Genomic DNA, 20869 nt, shown 5'->3' with positions numbered 1-20869 from the left:
GCAAATATATTTTTAAATGTGAAATGTTTTACTGAAGGGTATCATGGAAGCAAAATTGTTATAGTCTGAGAAATTAGATTCATTTCTTTAACTGGTATTGTAAATCTGTAACTAGCTAATGAGGTCCTTAATCATACATTGTTCGTGAAATACTCTATATAAGTACATAGGTAAGTCTGTAGTATCACAGTTGTATTGTAAATGGTATCAAAATAAGATTGAGCTTTTTTTTCTCCCTCATACTTTTAGATTGTAACTCATTTTAAACTTAGACTAACATTTTAAAAATAGATTTAGTTATTTTCAAATATTAATGTTAAACTTTTGATTTTGTATATTTCTCTGAAGTGCTGTTTTTATAATATGCTAATAAGTATTAAAATTTGAAATATATATACTTATAGTCTCCCCTTTTTTTTAATATGTTAGACAGAGTATCTCTGATTTTGAAAACCTGCTACTTCAAATAGGCTTTTTCTTCTTTCTAGGCTTTTTCAAATTTGTATTGCTGATATTGTTTCTCATTTTGTCATTAAAAATTCTTTTAGATCTGCATGATGCCATTTTTTCAGGTTTCATAATTATTATTTTTTTAAAGTAATGTTCAAACAAATAGTGTGTATTTTATATTAAGGAAAACTTTTCTTTCCCTCCATACAATATGCCAACTTTGCCTGATTTAGTTTATTCATGTCTGATTTTGTCAGTACATATTGACTTAAAAGTTGTGCTGCTTTCAAAAGATTTGTTCTTAGAATGGATTTCATTTTTAATAATTGTCCTTAATGCTGTTCTAAAATATTCAAAAACATTTTCTAATTCCTTCAAAAATAGATTTTAAAAAAAAGAGTAGATCATATTGGACTATTCTTTGATGAAGAAGCCCACCAACAGCTGAGCACTAAAGTTGCTGAATACTGGTAGTTAAAAATAGAAAAGAAATACGTCAAATTGAAATATAAAAATTAGGAAAGCAAAAACATTGGGTTTGGTATAGATTTAGTCAAGAACTCGACTTCGAAGGCAAACAAGTACAAGCCCCCCTTTACATCAGGAGCAAAAAAATCTGCAAGCAGTAGTCGTGTTTATACTCTACAGCAATATGAATGAAAAGATGGTACAGTCTGTCAGCTATCTGCCAACAGATGGCACTTTGATAGTTCAGGCAAGGTTCAAAGTGCTCTGCCATCATTCAAATAACCAACTCTGATAAAAAGCTGATTTGTTTATTATCATTTTATTATGCACGATCCTTCCATTCTTAGCATTAATTGCCATTTCTATTTAGTTCCCCCCTTTTGTTGTTGTTTTCACTTTTTATGCTTTGCCTTCCTAGGCTTGGTAGATCATAAAGGCCAAATTCTTGCAGTTAGTAACAAATTCTTGTTTGAAGTATTAGGCTTGGGGTGGCCAATTTTTTTCCCCAAAAAGCAAGGTATAAGAATTCTGGATAACTGAAAGTAGATTTCCCAAAAGGTTTAACTGGATAATTCTGTATCACTTTTTATAGTTCATGTGATTATTTAGTATAAGATAATTCTGTATCACTTTTTATAGTTCATGTGATTATTTAGTATAAATGCAAATAATAACTGTGTTGGTCTTTCAGTATATTCGTATAAAACATAAATTTTAAAACTTTGTGTGATATACTGTCCTCTTCCCCAGAAAGGAAACCAAGATTTTTTTTTTTTTTTTTTAAGTTTATAATTGTTAGCTGATTTTAATTGGAATAAATTGAAAAAGAAATGAGTCTTAGCAGTTCTTACAGTCATTAAAAATTTATTTTGTTCATTTATATATGCTGTATGTGTGTGTGTGTAAATGAGGATTAATGCTGTGGTATGAAAAACAAAGCTTTCTCTCTCTCTCTCTCAACTCTAAAGCAAGTGAAATGTGTACAACACAAAGAAGCTGCTATTCAACATACAAAAATTGTTCAAAACTCAGGACTTTTTAAAATAAAATCAGGAATATATATATATATATGCAGTTAAGTTTTCCTGCACAAAATGAGAGGCTTAACATTTGGAGATAAAAGCTAACCCTAAAACCATCTAATTAATTCTTTAAATACAAATTGTATCATCAGACACATTTTATATTTTCCAACATAAGTTGCAACCAAACGTATTTGTAGTATCATTCAGTAAAATTTGTGGTGCATTATCAATGTGACGTGTTCTGTTTCATTACGAAAGTAAGTTGCAGAGATGGCACGCAATTTGAAATGGTTTAAAAGTACTGGATGCATGATTTAAAAAATAAAATTGGTAATTGCTACAAAAGCATGTCATAGCAGGATTTTTTTAAAAAGCCCAAAGGGCATTAGCCCAGAAGGGCTATTAATTTCATTTTGACATTTTGCGTTGAAAACTTTAAATATCAGCTTCACTTTTCAAATTGTTGCCGCTAAATATTATCACCCTGTGTTATATTTAAAGAAATGAAATAGTGAAGAATCTGCATAAGTGTACGTTTCTTGATTGTGATAAAAGACAATGGTACCTAGAGCCATCAAATTTTGAATAATGTAATTCTGCACCGCATATAGGCATCTGGAAGCCCTAATTTGGAATTTGTTTATTATCGATTTAATATTTTGTAGCACTTCAAAAAATTTTTGACTATAAACTCGATGATTTCAAAAGCGAGCAATGGCAACATTGTAGGAAAAAAAAACATTTTTATCTCCAGCATGCGAGACTGAATTCGGAAATTCGAAAGCTCAGCAAATCAGAAATTCTAAAGATATGCTCGTTTTAAAATTATTTTATGATATTGCTGTAGAATTGAATTTTATGGTTTAAGTGTGAAGAACATGATATTTAATATATAAAGATAACACAAAATGTTTTAAAAAACATCCCTTTGGCCATATGAAAGCATTCATTTTTTTGGGGGGTGAGCAAAGCACATTTAAAGGGCAGAAAGCCACAGTTGGCCAAGTTTGTATGCTGCTGTATATTTTCAAATTGCAGATTTCGAATTTTTTTGCATATTTATTGTAATTTAGTTTTCATTTATATTTGAGAACAACATAGCAATTTGCTTTAAATCTATAAAATTAAGTTGAATTTATTAATATTATAAGCAGTTCCTTTTATCTGTTAATTAAGAGTAAACAATGCTTCAAAATTTAATTAATGGATACATTGTCTTGGACAGAAACATAGCGAGGCAAAATTTCGAATTGCCGTAGATAAAAGATTTATTTTGGAAACTTACGTTTGCATTATATGTTGCTAAAAGAGTGTGACTAAAAGAAAAGAAAACAAATAGTTTTGTGAAAATAATTTTAGAAATAGGTTTAAATTAGACCCTCCAATTCAAATAACTGGTCATATGGGTTTCAGCAAAGGCTGGCTACTATGCCAATGAGCTCAGTTTTGAATCTAGTGTAAGCACAAATGTGTGTGAACCATAATGAAATGGAATTTTGAGGAATGGAGCTGAAAAAGTTGTGAATAGGAAAGAAAAGAGTTAAGAGCTTAAGATTCAATTGCTTGGAGTGCTTTCATTAAAAATTAAAATGCATATTAAGCAGATAGTCCTTTTCTAAAAGGCCTGAAAATGTAATAATTAAGTTTTTATTAAGTAATTGTATTTCAAAGAAATTTTATTGGCCTAATTTTTCAGTTTTCTTAAGTTGTGTTTAATTCAAGGATATTGTTCAGTTAATATGAATTTAAGTGTGATGTCTAAAAATTTACAGATTTTTGAGTCAACAGGTTATTATCAAAATGATACTAAAATGAAGTCTTCCCCAACTTATAGCCTCAGTCTGTCCTTCTTTCAAGACCATAGTTCCTAATTCTCTACAGATCCAATGGTGTAAAAATTAGTTTTTCAAGTGTACCTCGACTCTTATATTAAATTGGACTGTAAAGGATCTGACTGCAGTTCTTTGAAACACGAGTGATCGCATTTTACTCATCTCTCTCTTTTGTTGTTGTGTGTTTTAAATACTCTTTTATTTCTCCAACTGATATATGATTTGGGTATCAACAGTGCAATGCAGGTGAATTCAGCTTTAGCTGTTGAACATTGATTTAATTAAATAATTCAATCTGGTCAGCAACATTTTTTAAGTGCAGAATAAGTATGTATTTATGTTCTATTGTTTTTGTTTTATATTATTCTCAGTCATTATGTTATATGAAATCTGATTTATATTTTTTCCCTCTTACAGCCTGCAGGAAGACAATGTCTCCAAATGTATCAGAACTGTTTCAAGTCACTTCTCCTTTGTACCCAGACACATATCCTGTTCGTGCAAATTGCAGATGGGTTATTTCCACTTCAGAGACCAACTTAGTGCATATTGCTTTCGATAAATTTAAATTAAAACCTAATCATTGTGTTACAGTACAAGATTCTGGAAATAAAACAATTTCTTTTGAAGGAAATGATTTACCAGATGATATCTTTGTAAAGGGTGGAACAGTTATAGAGTTTAATTCAAATAACTGCAAGAAATCAGAGACTGGATTAACACTGAGTACCAGTGAAGGCTTTTTATTAAATGGCACAGTTGCTGGTAAGGAAACTTAATATACATAAAAAATTATGACTATTTTACTTTTTTTTCCCTTCCTGTGAATTCTTTTTTTCCTTTTTAGTTTCATTAGTGGTGTAAAATACCATTGAAATGAAATACTAATGAAAAGGTTAGATGAAGTATGTCTTCTTTAAAATTAGTCAAAATTCTTTCTTTTTAAAACAGATCAAGTCTAATATTAAATTCTTTTTAGTTTTAAATGCAGATATAATGTTAAATATCTGCACTTTTTTACAAAACTTACAATTTATTGCTGTGTTTCATTCTGAATTCATTAATGACATTAGTAAACAGTGATTTTGTTGCTGAGAAAAATGTATACTTGCCCAAGCCCAAATAAATTGTGATGTCTGTGAGTTTGAACTCAGTTTTTACATGGCATACCAATATTTGAAGTAGGACATTTACCCAACCAAGTCTTTTTACTGAAGTTGAATTCATTCGGCTTTAAACTTTCAAAATTATTTGTCTCAACTATGTATCAGATTATAGATGTATAAAATACCTAACATTTTTATATCAAATACGTCAGTTGGTAATATATAAACATATTTTTCAGATGAGCTTGAATGTAGTCGGAATGCAAATCATTGTGTGTCCATCCGTTGCTTACATGTTTAAGTAAACAGATGATTCAAAGGATTGAATTATCAGTTTTAAAAGGCAGCTAATGCTTTGTTCAGCTATATTCGTTGTTGTTGTAAAGACTTTCAGCATGTGACTGAAGCTAAGCTTTTTAACTTGAGAAGTCTAATGTCAAATGATGCATTCCTAGTTATGCTGTTAGTTAGTTTCCACCAGTTCCAAAAGAACTAAATTCATTTATATTTTGTTTCTCTTGTGATTGAATTTTTTTTCTACATAGCCATAACATACAGTTTAATGAGATTAGTTTTATGTGAAGCTGAGATTTTCCTTTTCTTCACTAAGGCTGTATATATAAGCTGTATTCTTTCATCAGGCGTAATATTTTCATAGTTAGTCCCCACCCTCCTTTTTGAATGATGTAGTCCTAATCCATTGCTTAATTAGTCTATTCATTTTTATTTTTTCTTAAAGAGGAATGCCTTCTTGCAGCATTTATCGGTAATGCCACTGAATTTAGATTCGAAAAAAGGACTTCATGGTGTACAGAGGCTGTTCACACATTTTTTAGACGATGTATATTGTATTCACAAAACTAAATTACATAAAATTCTTGTGTTTTAAATGTTCTGTTTGACATTCCTTATTCTGAACTATCTTTCGACACCGCAATTTCGAGTATAATAATGCCTTTTGAAGTGGCAGAAGAGGTATTCTATCCCATTCCTCCCGAACAGCTTTTCAGTGTCCTGTTAGGGTTTTGGGACTCCGTTTGGATAATGCAGTTTTTTTAAAAGTCCGAAAGCACAAAAATCCATAGGTGACACATCAGGAGATTTAGTAGGGATATCAGTGAAGGGTATGGCTTTGATACCAGTTTTTTTGTTCCATTTCTTTTAGGAAATTTACAGTGGATTTTGATGTGTGACTGCTAGCTTTGTCCTGATGGAGTCTCACAGATTGATGGCACTACGGATAAAGCGATGGTATTTCATTCAGAAAAATTGGCGATAAAATATGTTCCTGATAGTATTTAGAGTTAATCTTGACATTTTTTTGCACTCTCTTTATTTTTAACTTGCATTATAAGAAAAACCAGCAACAATCATGAATCCCTTAGAAAAACTTTCTTTCGATTCTTTGAACCATGTACATAAATTTTTTTCTTCCCTTTTATGATAATAAATGGCTCTTTTTTATTACAATCATTTAAATACACTCATGCTTCATTTATTGTGACAATTGTTTTCCATTTTTCTTTGGATAAGTGTTTCTCATATAGAATTCTGCAGCGTGTCCTGCGTTGAGCGATATGCTTTGGAAGAAGACGATGCACATTGCGTTTTTTCGCTTTCTTAAGATTTAAATCAACGTTTTATTTACAGTGGACGCCAAGCATTTTAATGATCTTGCAACTGTCCTTTGACTAGGAGGATTTTTCTTTTAACATTAAACAACGTACCTTTGCAATAGTCGAAGATGTCCATTTTTTCCTTGGATACTTGTTTAGAATTTTTGTCCCACTTGAGGCTCCAATTTAATGTTTTTTTTCTTTTCTTGTTGATGATATTACCTATCGATGCTTTAGATATCACAAAACCATGACTCTCACATCGTTTTTGGATAACGGAGTATGCATATTTCTCTTCGGAAAGAGCGTAAATATAGCCTTCGAACCACTGCTTTGTTAAATTCGCCATTTTGAATAAAAACAAAACTTTCAAGCCACAGAGGATAATTTTGACTTTTAAAAACATAGTACAATTGCAATTACTTCTTTTGCAGCAAACAATTTTTTATTACCGCTTACCAAAATCATCTAAAAAATGTGCGAACAGCCTCTGTAATTTCAAATAATGCTTGAATTTGGCATTAGTGTTTTTATTGTTATCATAAAAGGTAATTCATTTACATTTCGAAACTCGGAAAGCTGGACAACTGGCTCATTCAAAAGTGTCTTTAAATGTATTTGGTATGAGCCAGTTGTCTAGTGTTCTGAGTTGTATGGCAGCTTAAATTCAGTCTTCATTTATTGACTGTATTTTTGTTCAGAAACTGTTTTTCTTTCTGTTACTTGATATGAGTACTATATTTTATGTTCTTTATATAACTAGTTATAAAATATTTGTAGTTCGGTTATAATTAAAAAAAATAAAAAAATGAGAGCAAGTTTATTCCAGTTAATGTTCCTGCTTCTTAAAAATGCTATTTTCCATTTTGAAAGGAAAACTTAGTTGTCAAGAATTTTAAACTAAATGAAGTTTGAATTTTGTTGATAACTATAAATTTTATAGAGTGTTTTTTCATGCAGAAAAGCATAATGATTATTAAAGAGACAAACATTGTTGAAATTCTATTTCTTATGCATTACTATCACATTATTTTATACTACTGTACAAACTTTCCTATAGTGACTTTTCTCCAATCATTTTGAGTAGCAAATGAGTGGTATTCCTCATAGAATGTCAGAACTGTACTTAGGATATATAGTAGAATTCCAGGGGAGGGGGTAATTTTTTTCAAATCTAGGATGCTTCTATTTTAAGAAGTTTATTCACTTTCAGGGCAATCTTTTGGCATAATACAAATAGTAATTGACATAATCCACCAATGAATGTGGGTATTTAAAAGGTCCTCTACAGGGCCAAGATTTCAAATTCACTCTTTTTATATATAAATATATTGTGATCAATTATTTACCTTGAAATTTGTGTTTACTTTTCAAAAAATGAGAAGATTTAAAAAACAAAATTGTAAATAACTGGTTTTGAGAGCTTTACTAATGAAGTCTTAGTTTACTTCACTATTCCATCTAAAAGGAGTTCAGTTAAGTGTGATTTCATTATTAATGGTGATGTAAGGACAATGTTAGTAGGTGCATGAATCATTACTCTGTCTGGAAGATTATTTGTCAACTGTTAATTATTAGTTTTTCTGCAATAAATTTATTGTTTTCCTTTGGGTTATTGTATAAATACAGTGGCTTCCAAAAGCATGCAGTGGTAAATTTTACAAAAATGGAAAAGTGAAGCTTTGATTGACACCAAAATTGCACATGAAGATAGCAAATGTGTTTATGCAGGAAAGAAAGCAAGCATTATGTATGAAGCTGAAAAAAATATTTAATATTTATAAGTTATATGATCCTATTTAGGCCATTAACAGACCGATGTTTAAAGCTAAAAGCAAACAAACAAAATTTGCATTAATAAAGTATATACACACTTATCTTCTGATTTCAGAGCAGATCTGGGCTTTCCATGAGTGTAATGTCAATCTAAGATAGCCAGTTGAGGTGTTGACAGTACCACTTTAATCTTGCCCCTTTCCAATTATTAGAACAATTAGTAGAACACAAAAACTTGCTAATTAGGTGTATAGTCCATTCATATGAAGCCTACAGTGCACAGTACCAGCAGATATTATCATATCAAGTGCCCCTGCAACCAAGGGTGTAACAGCTATAGAAGCCTCTCGTCAATACAACTTACCTTCTATACTCACTACAGTCGAGCATCTATTTAATGAACACTCTATTTTATGAATTCCTCTATTCAGCAAAGATTTTTACGGGATTCTGCCTAAGGTGTGAATTTCCTCATATAAAAAAACTCCAAATAGCGAAGTATGTTCTCTATTTAAGTTTTTTGAATGGATCATTTTTTGAGATTTTTCTTCCTACTTAAAATATTTATTTGTTTGTTGTAACACATACATGTATACAGCTGGGGTCTTTAAAAAAAGCAGGTGCCTCATTATATGCATTTGCCCATCATCTTGTTAACGCTTTACCAACCGCTAGCACTTCAACAGCATATGCATGTCCGACTGGACACTCAGGCGCAGATTCTTCCTATTCTCAATAACTGTCAAAACAATCTGATAAACTGTCTAAATAAAACACTTCAGAACTTTTTTTTTTTTTTTTTTTTTTTTTTTTTGAGAGTACTAATGTACCTCAACACTAATAATAAAATGCAGATGATATAGCAAATGGCAATTGTTTATCCCAATGGCTACTAATTGATAGGCTATTTTTAGGTAGCCCCGAGAAAAAAGCAATTAATAGGCTATCGTTCGGTAGGCGTTAGCGAAAAAAGCTGATTAATAGACTATCAGTCAGTAGGCTTTGGCGAAAAAAGCCGATTAATAGGCAATCAATCGGTAGGTGTTGGTGATAAAAAACTGATTAATAGGCTATTGGTCGATGGGCATTGGTGATAAAAAGCCGATTAATAGGCAATCGGTCGGTAAAGTGTTAAAAATCTCCCAACCAATCTTCCCAAGCCAGTTTGAAGTTATGCAACAGCTGCATTATTTTTATTTCTGCTTTTCTTGCCTTTATATTGCAAATTCTTTTTGAAGTTAATTATGTATTCAGTGATAAAAATGTTGAAACAAAAGTGTCTAAAACTGTGAGACAATTGTTTGAAAGAAAAAATGCTGATTCTCGATGAAATGGACAAAGATGTAAAGAAGAGAGACATTGTCATAAAGTTTGGCCTTTGGTAAAGTAGTTTATCTACAGTTCAAAAAACTGGGACAAAATTTCATCAAGCATTAAAGTTTGGCCTTTGGTAAAGTAGTTTATCTACAGTTCAAAAAACTGGGACAAAATTTCATCAAGCATTGACTCCATCGATACTGGTGGCAAGCATAAGAAAACGTACAGCGAGAGGGAAACCAAATTACTGGTACCAGGGCTGTTGATACTCAAAACAGCTACGGATGACTGGAGAATTCAAAAAGAGACATGAAGTAGTTGCAAAAACCATATGTGGCAAAAGCAAAGATGGTAATGAAGATAACTGTGCCATATGACAAGATTTAAAACTAAAAGAAGTCATGGAAATCTACAAACCAGAAGATGTATTCAACATCAACAAATTTGGTTTATTTTATCTCTGTTTACGGCAGAGAAAATTAGCATTCAAAAAAATGTTTGGAGGCAAGCACAGCATAGTTACTGTACTGCTATGTGCAAATAGGAAAAGGAAATGAAAAACTGAAACCGTTACTTATAGGAAAGAATAAAAATCCAAGATGTAAATCACTGGAAGTAGATTATGATTTAAACAAAAATAGATGACCACAGACATTTTTGAAAAGTTGCTAAAAAATTTAGATAAATACATGGCTGTACAAAAACAAAATATTGCTCTAGTGAGAGCAAAATTACAGTGCTCATCCTCAAGATATCAAAAACAAATATTTTCCCTCCTCAAATACTTCTGAAAAACTGGAATCTGTGGATTTAAGGTTTGTAAAAATTGTTAAGATGCGTAGAGGCTTATCACAAAAGAGTTTTAAAATTTTTTCCTAATGGGAATTGAAAGTAAATAGCATTTGTGTGATTGCATATCTGAACTTTCAGAAGTAAGGAATTGGGATGTTTGTTTAGAAAACTGTTCATGGTTGCTTTAAAAAAGCTGTCTTCTTCACTAAGATTGATACTAGTGGTGGTAATAGTAATATCAATGATGCAAAATGAGGATATGTGACTGCTGTTGAAAAATAAAAGACAAGTAAATAATGAACAATTACAAGATTATTTATGTCCAGATAATGATGTTGAGACCTCAGAAAGTCTTACTGAAGAAGATATATTGAAGAGCATTAAAAATAGCAGCCAGAAAGCAATTAATAATAATGATGATGATGACAAAATTTTAATGAAAATGAATGTATAAGATCTTGCCTAAAGATAGGTTAAATGCATTTTGATACCTTACAATGCAATTTTTATTTTGAAGAAAGTTTTGCTCTTTATTAAAAGCCAGAAGATATTTTCCGTACATTACGAAAATGTGAGACATTATGATATGAAATGTTGTTCTTGACAATCAAAACAAACTAAAGTACCTGATTATTTTTCAAAATCAGTTTATGTAATTGTCATACATAACTTTGGTGGAATGGATACATTAGCATTTGTAATTTTGTTTTTTATTTTACTACTATTTTACATTTAAAAAGTCTTGTCATAAATCTTGTTTCATCATTACCTCCATTTAGCAGAGTTTTTTGCAGGATTCTGCAGCTTCATTAAATAGAGGTTTTGACTATGTATTGACAGAAAGGGTAGTAGTCCTTGATCAGTTGATACAGGTTGCAGGACAGTTGTTTGACTTGTTTCCACATTCAAGAAATTACTGAATGATTAATATCAAAAAAGAGAAAAATCTTTGATTGACTGTTCTAAACACTTCATAATTTAAATTAACCTTCTTGAAACCGTTCGAAATGCCGGCATCTTCATCGACTAATTTTTGGACAATCAATCGTGATTAACTGTAACATATGACATTTGTGTACTACTGCAGTTTTTAGATACTCAAATTCAAATAGCTTTTGAAAATTGCTAATTTGTATTGTATGCTTAACATTTGAAAGCCTGTATATTAACATTTATTATAACTGAGAAAAACATGTGTGAACATTTGGGGAGGGACTGGACATATGCCATGTATAAAAAATGAGTTTTTCAAATATAGCGCTTAAAATTTCTTTGAAATAATGTATTGGAATAGTAGAGGGTGATTCTTTTAGGATTTGCCTATTTCATTAGGCTGTAGTTTTGTCAAATATCTGATTTTAATGTGGTTTGTGGCAAAAGATTCAGGAAGGAGTAAAATTTAGTGATTCGTCATTAAAATAGGACATTTTGTAACAAAACTACAGCCCAATGAAATAGGACAGTTCTAACAGAATCACCCTGTATTTTTATGTATATTTAAGTATTATGAATTAAAATAAAAATTATAGAAGCTAATTGTAGAAGAAAATTTTATCATGGTAAAATTTCTGAACTGTTGTTACTTAACTGCAAATTTTGAAATAACCCCAATTTTTATTGATTTGCTTTGCTTCCAGATTGTGGACGTGTACTACAGAATTCTAGTGGTGAATTCCATACTGACATATCTGGCAGCAATAAAACATTGTGCATATGGAAAGTGAGCGTTCCTCCTACTAGTGGGGCAGATGTAAATGTGATTTCATACACTTTGACTAAGAAAGATGATAAAAAAAATTAGTGAGTAAGAATTTTGCTTTTAATAAAGAGCAAAACATGCCCCCCCCCATTTTTCCACTAAACTGAATTTTTTTTAGTTTTATGCCAGTTACAATATTCAGTTAATTAACATGAAATAAAAACCTCAAATATGTTATGTATGTATGTAAGGTATCATCTACAGTCTTCATATAGTCATCTCTTAAAAAGATATCTGTTGAGAATTACTTTCTAAATTCTTGAATTTCCATTTTCGACTATTACCTTTGTTGCATTATGTATTTATAATGGTACTTAGTTTTTTCATGTAAAAACCTCTGATATCATTTAAATTGCTAAAAAAGCAATAGCTGTATTTGGAGTAATACAGCATTGTAGCATTTACAAATTAAAAAATTAAATATATACAATACAAATTATGAAACAGTGTAGAAATGATGTGTGACAAAGAAAGTTTAGAACAAATGCAAACTTTTAACATTAATGTGGAATTTGATCCCTTGTTACGTGTACACACAGATCACAATTCAATTTGCATCAATATTCTGTTATCTACAGAATCATATTTTAATGTTATCAAATAAACTTCTTACTAAAATTTCTCTACCCAGTGGTATACTTGTGGAGGTTAAGCTTTAAAAAAAAAAAAAAAAAAAAAAAAAAAAAAAAATATTTATTTCAGATGTAGACAGTGTTGCTCTGTAATATTCTGCAGTTCAGGCTTAATGGTGTTGATTTATGTTCAATTTTGTTTCATATTTCTGGATAAATTGTGAATGTTTATGGCTGTATAATACCTTAGTAACTTGAGGACACTTAAAGTCTAATCTGACAAAAGTCTTCTGAAAAGGTTGCTAATAGTTGAAGAGAGAGGTATCAGACTCTCAGATCCTAAATTTCACAGTACTGTCAATCTAAATTGTGATAGGCCGTAAGCAGAAATTCCTTGTGTTCTTTAAGTAAATTAAATAATCAGTCATTTGTTGAGTTCTGAAATTGTGAAATTAAAAATTAAATATTAAGGTATCATTTAACAATGATTCAAGATTTGACTTCATACAAATGTTTTGTTTTCCAAAATCAGCATTTCTTGAAATATTCCAAAAAAGGTCTTTCACAAGCAGAAGGGAAAATATTAATATTTTCAGTTTGTAAATTGTATTAAATGCAAATGATGTATTTGATCACTGTGAATTTTATTTCTCATCATAATGAATGACTCCTGAATCATATCCAAATTATATATATAAATATTGGATCATTTAGAAAATTCTGCAGTTTTTCAAATTGTGGAATTTTTTTAAAAATTATTTTATTACTGCTGATTAGAAATAATCTTGATTGACAGGGATGTTGAAATATGGTCTCTGTTGTTAGTGTTGTGCAATTCTAGCATGTTGTGGCATAAATTTTGTATCAATGCTGTGCTAAGAATGAAGAACCCAGAAGTCTATTTTTGTCATATTTATGCTCTTTCCCTTTTGTTTTAAGAATGGAAAAATACTAACCAGACTGCTTGTAACATTTTTGCTATGTATGGACAAAGGGCTTTTTCTTATGACACAATTGGAAGATGGTTTGAGAAGTTTAAATGCAGCAATTTCAGCCTCAAATATGATGACAGCTTTGGACCTTCTGTAAACAAGGACCTAATAAAAGAAGCTGTTGTTAAAAATCTGCTTTATACAGTTTATGAACTATCAGCCAAACTAAATATTCCAGAAAATACAGTATACAATCATTTGAAGAAATTTGGGTAAATTGAATGTGTGAGTTGTTACAGTGCATGTGTTCCTTATGCTTCAGCAGAGCAGAATATGCTTGCTGAATTTTTGGCATATGATTCTTTGCTGAAAAGAAATAGCAAAGCTGCTTTTCTGAAACAGCTAAAAGTGTTACTATACGATAATGTTTCAAAATAAGATCATGGAATAAGCCAAAAGAACTTTCCTTAGTTCCATCAAAAAGGAGTGTACAACCCAAGAAGGTAATGGTGTTTGGTGGAGTTAAAAAGGAATTGTATTTTATGAATTGTTGCCACCAAAATAGATAATAAATTTGGAAAAATATTATTCCCAAATGGCAGTTCTAAAAACAGAAATTGAAGCAAAGTGCCCTGAACTGATCAGTTGTTTAAATGTTTGTTGTCTTCCATCATAACAGTATTTGCCAGGCTTTGAGTTTAGGTTGCCCAGCGTATTTGCTAGAGCTTGCCTCCTTGGATTTTTAGGTTATTTCAAATTTCCCTGAACAATCTGGATTTAATCTGTCTGACAACACCTCAGTAATTTCTTTACAAATAAACCTAATGAGCTTTTTTTAAAAACAAAATTTATTGCTTCCAGAAAAGATGATGCTTCAGCTCATGAAAATCAAACAAAATGGTGTTTAAGTAATTCAAGGAAAATTTCTTATGTTCTTTTTTTGTTTATGTGTATTATCAAAAAATTGTAGAATTTTCTAGTACTCAATATATTATTACTACTAGAATACATTGTAAGCAGATTTAATATATTCACTTTTTTGCCATTTAATATTGATAAATTTAGACAGAAATATAAATTATGTAGGAATGACCCAAATTATTTAATAAAATACTGAAGTGCTAAGTAATTAATAAACTCAGTTTTTATAAGCAGAAGACCATGTTAAAGTTAAAAGTGAGAATCTTTCAAAAATTGTAGTATTCTAATGAATGAATGCAGATTATTAATGCAAGGTTACAAGTTTGTCACAAATTTTGGTGCTTCTGTCTTATTTGCTACCATGAAGATCAACCAGCACTAAGATGCTAATCTGGATACTAAAGACTTTTCAGCTTGAATGCTGGAAATAAGTTCAGTAGATCACAAAAATCCATCATTAGGATTATGTAAAAGTATAGAAAACATCTGATTAAAGGAATGCATAAAATGAAAAATGTTTTCTGCTGGGAAAAAAAAAATGATGTTGTAGTTGTGTGTATTTCTTGTGTGATCAAATCACTTGAAAATTGTAATTGCTTTTTAGACATTGTTTAGCATAGCCTGCAAGAATATTCTTAGAACCCACATTGTGAGTATTTTTGTGTTAAGATTTGTTTAGTATATTATAACTATAGCCTAGATTATGAAATCATTTTATGCTTTTAGAAAGACTGCATCCAGTAAATGCTAGTGTGGTTGAACAGCAGAGAAAGGAAAGATATTATGAGGGTGTGACTCAACAGGACAATAACTGCAAATTGATTACATGCCTCAGATCCTGTCATTACAGAAACAGTGAGAAGAGAACACTAGCAGAATTTATTTTGGAGTTGTAACTACCAAACCACTAGTGAATGAATTGAATGATCCAAGGAAGAGAGAATGATACACATTTATAAAACTTAAATTATTATTTAGTTAAAACTGTTTGCACTCTGGGGAATTAACCTGCATATTATTTCCAATTAATTTGTGGCCAATTTTATATGTTTAGAACACTAACTAAGCTTTTGATAAGGATTGTCTTTTACAAAACAGTGAACATGGAAACAGTCGTGGTATTCTTGGCAGTCTGCAGAATGACCTTGCAAGGTCATGTTGCTGCCAAGCATTATATAAGCATTTTTAGCAAGCTATTCCATCATATTTTATGAGTTGTAAGTGGACATGAGATACTATTTGTTAAGAGGATAAAGTTCTATTTTGGTATCTCATATCCATTTGTGATTTTCTATTCATGTTTCCTGTATTGCGAGACTTCAATATTATAAAGACCGTACGAATAATTCTGGAGAGAGAAGTTTGAATTCAGTATTCCACTTCTAAAATCTTTACAATAATTTGAATAAGTTTTTCAGGAAGAATAATAAAGCATCATGTTATATATCATCTAAAACTTGCATTTATCCATTCCAAGGAGAATTCAGAAAGGCAAGGAATTCATTCTTTATCTGGGTATTTTCATTTCATCCATCCATTGCCAACTGGCAATTCACTGTATATTCCTTTGGCAAAATTTGAATGATGTTAGCTCCTTCCAGCAATAGTATGTAAACTGTATAGCTACTAAAATTGTGATCTGTTTTCTTTCAGTTGAATATCTTTCTTCCTTTCTTTGTTCACTTTTGAATGCAACACTTTCATTAAATGTTTTCTGTAGTGATATATAATCTCATTAGACAGCCAGACATACATAAATATAACAGCAAATATGATGCAAGTGCAAAAATGTTTGCATCCTAATTTATTTATGCTATTCACAATTTTATCTTGAGTAATTACGTTCATATATAGTTTATCTGTAACTGAAAATATTGTATAAATATGTGCATCTTTTCAATTAATCAGATACAGTGTATGTCTCTTTTTTTCCTTCTGTTCTCCTTAATGATTTCTGTATTTTTTACTTTGCTCATTTTAGTGAACTAAGTGTTTTTGATGGTGCGTCTGTGAGGGATTCTCGGATTGTAAATAATACTAATTCTGAAATCTGGAGTCGATCTAATACTCTGATTTTCATGTACAAACGCATCAATGTTAGTCAAGAATCTTCACTGTTAGTTATCAAGTATAATATGATAAGTAAGTTTTCCAAATTTAGAATTATTTTTTTTTTTAATAATAATTTTCTAAAATGCCTTATACACCTGTGCTCAAAAAATAAGCAACAGACATTTAAAAAAAGTATGAATGTAAGAAGGGGAATTAAAATATGCAATGTACGTATGAGGTAAAAATTGCATCGTCAAATGCAAATAGGTGACCAAAATTAGCATAAATTGCAATCCCACCGACACAGCAGCTTAGAAAGGAGCATGCCTGATCTATGTGTCATTTCACAAGCAGCTATAGTTCCATGTAATGTGAGATAGCCAAAGCGGAAAGCATGAGCCAATGACACTGTTTGTCCGATGAAATGTACTGGAGGGCTGGCGGGATGTTGCAAGCTGGGGCAATACAATCCACTGTTGCAAGAGAGCTAAACGTGCATTGTAGTATCATCAGTAGGCTGTGGAATTTTTACTAAAGGCATCAAAACCCCTGTAAAAGATGTGGGTCTGGACATCGGATGATTACCCCAATGGCCAACAGCTGGTGTCGCATCTCTCTGTTGCAGCAGGATGTTCCATATCCTGCCAAACTATGTTGCTTCGATTGCATTTTGTCCCCATTACATGTCAGAGCGAGGTTGAATTGGGCTCGTAAACATCGCAGTTGGATACCAGAGCAGGGGGGCTATGTACTTTTTATGAATGAGGCTCAATTTAACATTCAGAATGATTTCTGAAGGGCAATGATGTGGCAAAAGCCAGGGACATGCTATTAGGTGCAAAAATCATCAAAACAGACCATTAGAGAGGTGGCTTAATTGTATGGCTTGTAGTAACAGTGAATAGCTGCACCACATGGTTTTTGATTGTTCTGTCACAGCTGTCCAATATCACAACAAAATTATGTGTGTCCTTTTATCTCTGCGCAGTGAGTACCAATGCAATATTTACAGACGATAACACCTACCTGCATAGAGCTCGAGTGGTGCAGAGTGAAACCATTCCACATCTGCCATGGCCAAATTAATTAATATTTCAAATGCAAAATCACCAGACCTGAATCCCATAGAGCATATGAGGGACGATGGATAGTAGGTTGCAGTGTGCTGCTAAGCACCCTCCATGAGCTCTGACATGCATTTTTACAGGAATGGGCACTATTACCACAAGTGATCGACGACACTGTTGCCACTTTGTGTCACCATTGTCAAACATGCATTTCAGCTAGAGGATATCATACCCATTATTAGTGTGATGTTTCCATTGTACATTTTTCTGACCCATTTGGTCTTTATAATATGATGGTCATAATACATGTTGTTGTATGTCTTTGCTTTATTGATTGCTATACAGTGTAGTAATGCCACACCAACCTTTGGATCAATTTTCACACATATCCGTTGAATAGTTTGTGTTTTATTCTGTTTGCCTTTGTTGCTTATTTTCTGAAGCAGGAGTGTAGCACTCCCATTTGTTTTTCTTGTAAATTTACAAAACATTTATTTTTGAGGAGTTGTAATGAAAGCATTTAATATTTCAATAAAACTTATTTCATAATACCATTCTCTGTTCTTAGATGTTTTATTATTCCATTGCTTTTTCTATAGTATTATCAAAATACCAAATTAAGTATATCTTAGATTAAACTAATTAATATTTATCATTTCCTACCTGTGCATATTAATCGAGTTTCAGTACTGGATTATTATAAATAAAATTATTCTATTCGGAATTAAGTATATTAACCGGATTGCTATTCTATCAACTCTATGTGAAGTTGCATCACACAGACAAGGTAAAACTTCCATCAGTTACCAACTATGCCAACAACAGGCATTCAGGTCTGTTTGGATCAGCAGGTCTCTCTGTCTAGACAAGCTACAGTGGTTGCAACAGATCTGAAATTTATTCAATTCCCCATTTGCTGATAGGTGCTTAATTTTTTAATTGATGGTCCTTAAAAGTACTTAATTTTTTAATTGATGGTCCTTAAAAGTACTTAATTTCTATATGCAGAAATATGTACGAATCCTGATGTATGCATGCTGCACTTTTTTTTTTAATTTTCTCTCAATGCATTTTTTATATTTTAACTTTCTTGCACTCAAGGTTGTCAGTTAAGTGTGTAATGGTAGAGGTGACTGAGATTTTGTCTTTTAATGGTAAAGGCTTGACATTAAGAAATTAAGATATCAGAAAGCAAATAAGGCATGTATATAACATGGAGAATTTAAAAAAAAAAACTGAGAAAAGCTCATTCATTCATCCATCTTGTGGGTTTCCAGGTTATCTCAGTACATGTTTCTTGTCAGCTGACACTTGCTTAAATGAGTTATGTTTTGTCTGGTACCATCGAGCATTATGTTATTCATTATTATAGGTTATAAAAGTATTGCATGTTGTGAATTTAAAGATATATGAATAAATGAAACGAGCATGTTATCTGTTGATAGACATAATTAAAAGTATGGTACAGTGGATGGACAAAAATCTGGAAACACCTTGTGAAATGCATGTTTGAAAAGAAAGATTGATTTTAATGAAATATGTAGGTGGCGCTGGCGTTTTTGACTACTGACACCACCTATACAACTTCGTAAATGTGCTAAACAGTTCAGTTGTTGTCGGAGTACTGTTATGTGAGGTTGTCATTGCATTATGTCAGAGTTAACAGACTTCGAACGTGGGCAAATTGTTGGAGCACGTATGGTAGGTGCTTCCGTAAGCAAGGTAGCCGAGGTGTTTAGTGTTTCAAGAGGTACTGTATCGAAGATTTATTCCGCATATTTGAAAAGCGGAAAAACATCATCTGCTAAATCACAGCGCGGACGAAAGTGTGTCCTGAGTGATCGTGACAGACGATCATTAAGGGCAATTGTGACGAAAAATAAGAAGACCACAGCTGCAAAAGTTACTGCTGAAATGAATGTTGTGTTACCGAACCCTGTGAGTACCAAAACAATTAGAAGGGAGCTTCATAAACAGTGAATTGCTGGCCGTGCTGCAACTGAGAAGCCACTCATCAGTGATGCTAATGCCCGTAAAAAGGTGGTGTTTAAGTCATAAAGCCTGGACTATAGAGCAGTGGAAGCGAGTAATATGGTCTGACGAGTCTTCTTTCACATTGTTTCCCACTTCTGGCCGAGTGTACGTCAGGAGAACGCCATCTCAAGCCTATAATACAGACTGCTTGTTGCCAAGAGTGAAACATGGCGGGGGTTCTGTTATGGTTTGGGCAGCCATATCGTGGTTCTCTGCTAGCCCCATGATAACTGTGTCAGGGCACATGACTGCCAAGACTTATGTGAACATTTTGGCCGATCAAGTTCATCCCATGGTATAAACTTTGTTCTCTGATGGTAACGGTGTCTTCCAAGACGACAAAGCCCCCCTGTTCACACAGCTCACATTGTCTAGGACTGGTTTTCTGAGCACGAGGATGAGTTGTCCCATCTCCCCTGGCCACCACAGTCACCAGACCTGAATATTATCGAACCTTTGTGGTCTACATTGGGACGGAAAGTGTGTTCTCGTTATCCACCGCCAACATCGTTATCTGAACTTGCCACTGTTTTGCAATAAGAATGGTATAATATTCCCTTGGCAAACATACAGGAACTGTATTTATCCATTCCGAAAAGACTGCAAGCTGTTTTGGATGCCAACGGGTTTCCTACACCATATTAAGCAAAGAAACATGTTTTTTTAAAGGTGTTTCCATATTTTTGTCCAACCCCTGTATTTTGTGAACTCGGACATATGTGAAAAAGTAACATTAAATGTTCATACTACTGAACATGTGCATATTTCATGAAAAAATAACAATTAATGCTTTCCTATCCAAATATCTGTCAGCTAAGTTCATAAAATTTGAATCTTTATTAAATTTATTGAAAATAAAGTCATAAAATTCTGATATTTGGAATTATGCCTTTCAGGTTGTAATTCTGCAATGCAGTGTAACAATAAAGTATGTATGCATCCTGATTGGCGATGCAATGGTGTTAACGACTGCGGAGATTATTCAGATGAAACAAACTGTGGATCTGTACCCATACCACCAGAGTTAAAAGAGACTGGTTGTAAGTATTCTTATTTCTCTAAATGTGATATTCTAATGAATTTTCCCTCTATTAAAAAAATATTGTCATTTATTTCTTACAATTCAGCTTTTTCAATAGAAAGGGTAAAA

The 20869-nt window shown here is 32.0% G+C and overlaps 1 protein-coding gene across 4 annotated transcripts in view; it reads left to right on the top strand.

Annotated features, from left to right (window-relative positions):
• Positions 1 to 20869, top strand: part of LOC118197823 (cubilin-like) — a 129951-nt gene that overhangs the window by 107980 nt on the left and 1102 nt on the right. For all 4 annotated transcript variants that reach the window (XM_085817715.1, XM_085817714.1, XM_085817716.1 and 1 more), the window contains 4 exons: positions 4193 to 4540; positions 12020 to 12182; positions 16548 to 16708; positions 20616 to 20759. In XM_085817715.1, coding sequence (XP_085673841.1) covers positions 4193 to 4540; positions 12020 to 12182; positions 16548 to 16708; positions 20616 to 20759 — 816 coding nt within the window. The remainder of the gene's footprint in view (positions 1 to 4192; positions 4541 to 12019; positions 12183 to 16547; positions 16709 to 20615; positions 20760 to 20869) is intronic.

The sequence above is a fragment of the Stegodyphus dumicola genome, chromosome 5 (assembly GCF_044657685.1).
Source record: "Stegodyphus dumicola isolate Sdum_Otavi_A_Nest chromosome 5, ASM4465768v1".
Taxonomy (NCBI): Eukaryota; Metazoa; Arthropoda; class Arachnida; order Araneae; family Eresidae; genus Stegodyphus; species Stegodyphus dumicola.
Note: the sequence above shows the minus strand (reverse complement) of the source record. Positions and strands in the feature narration are given on the sequence as shown.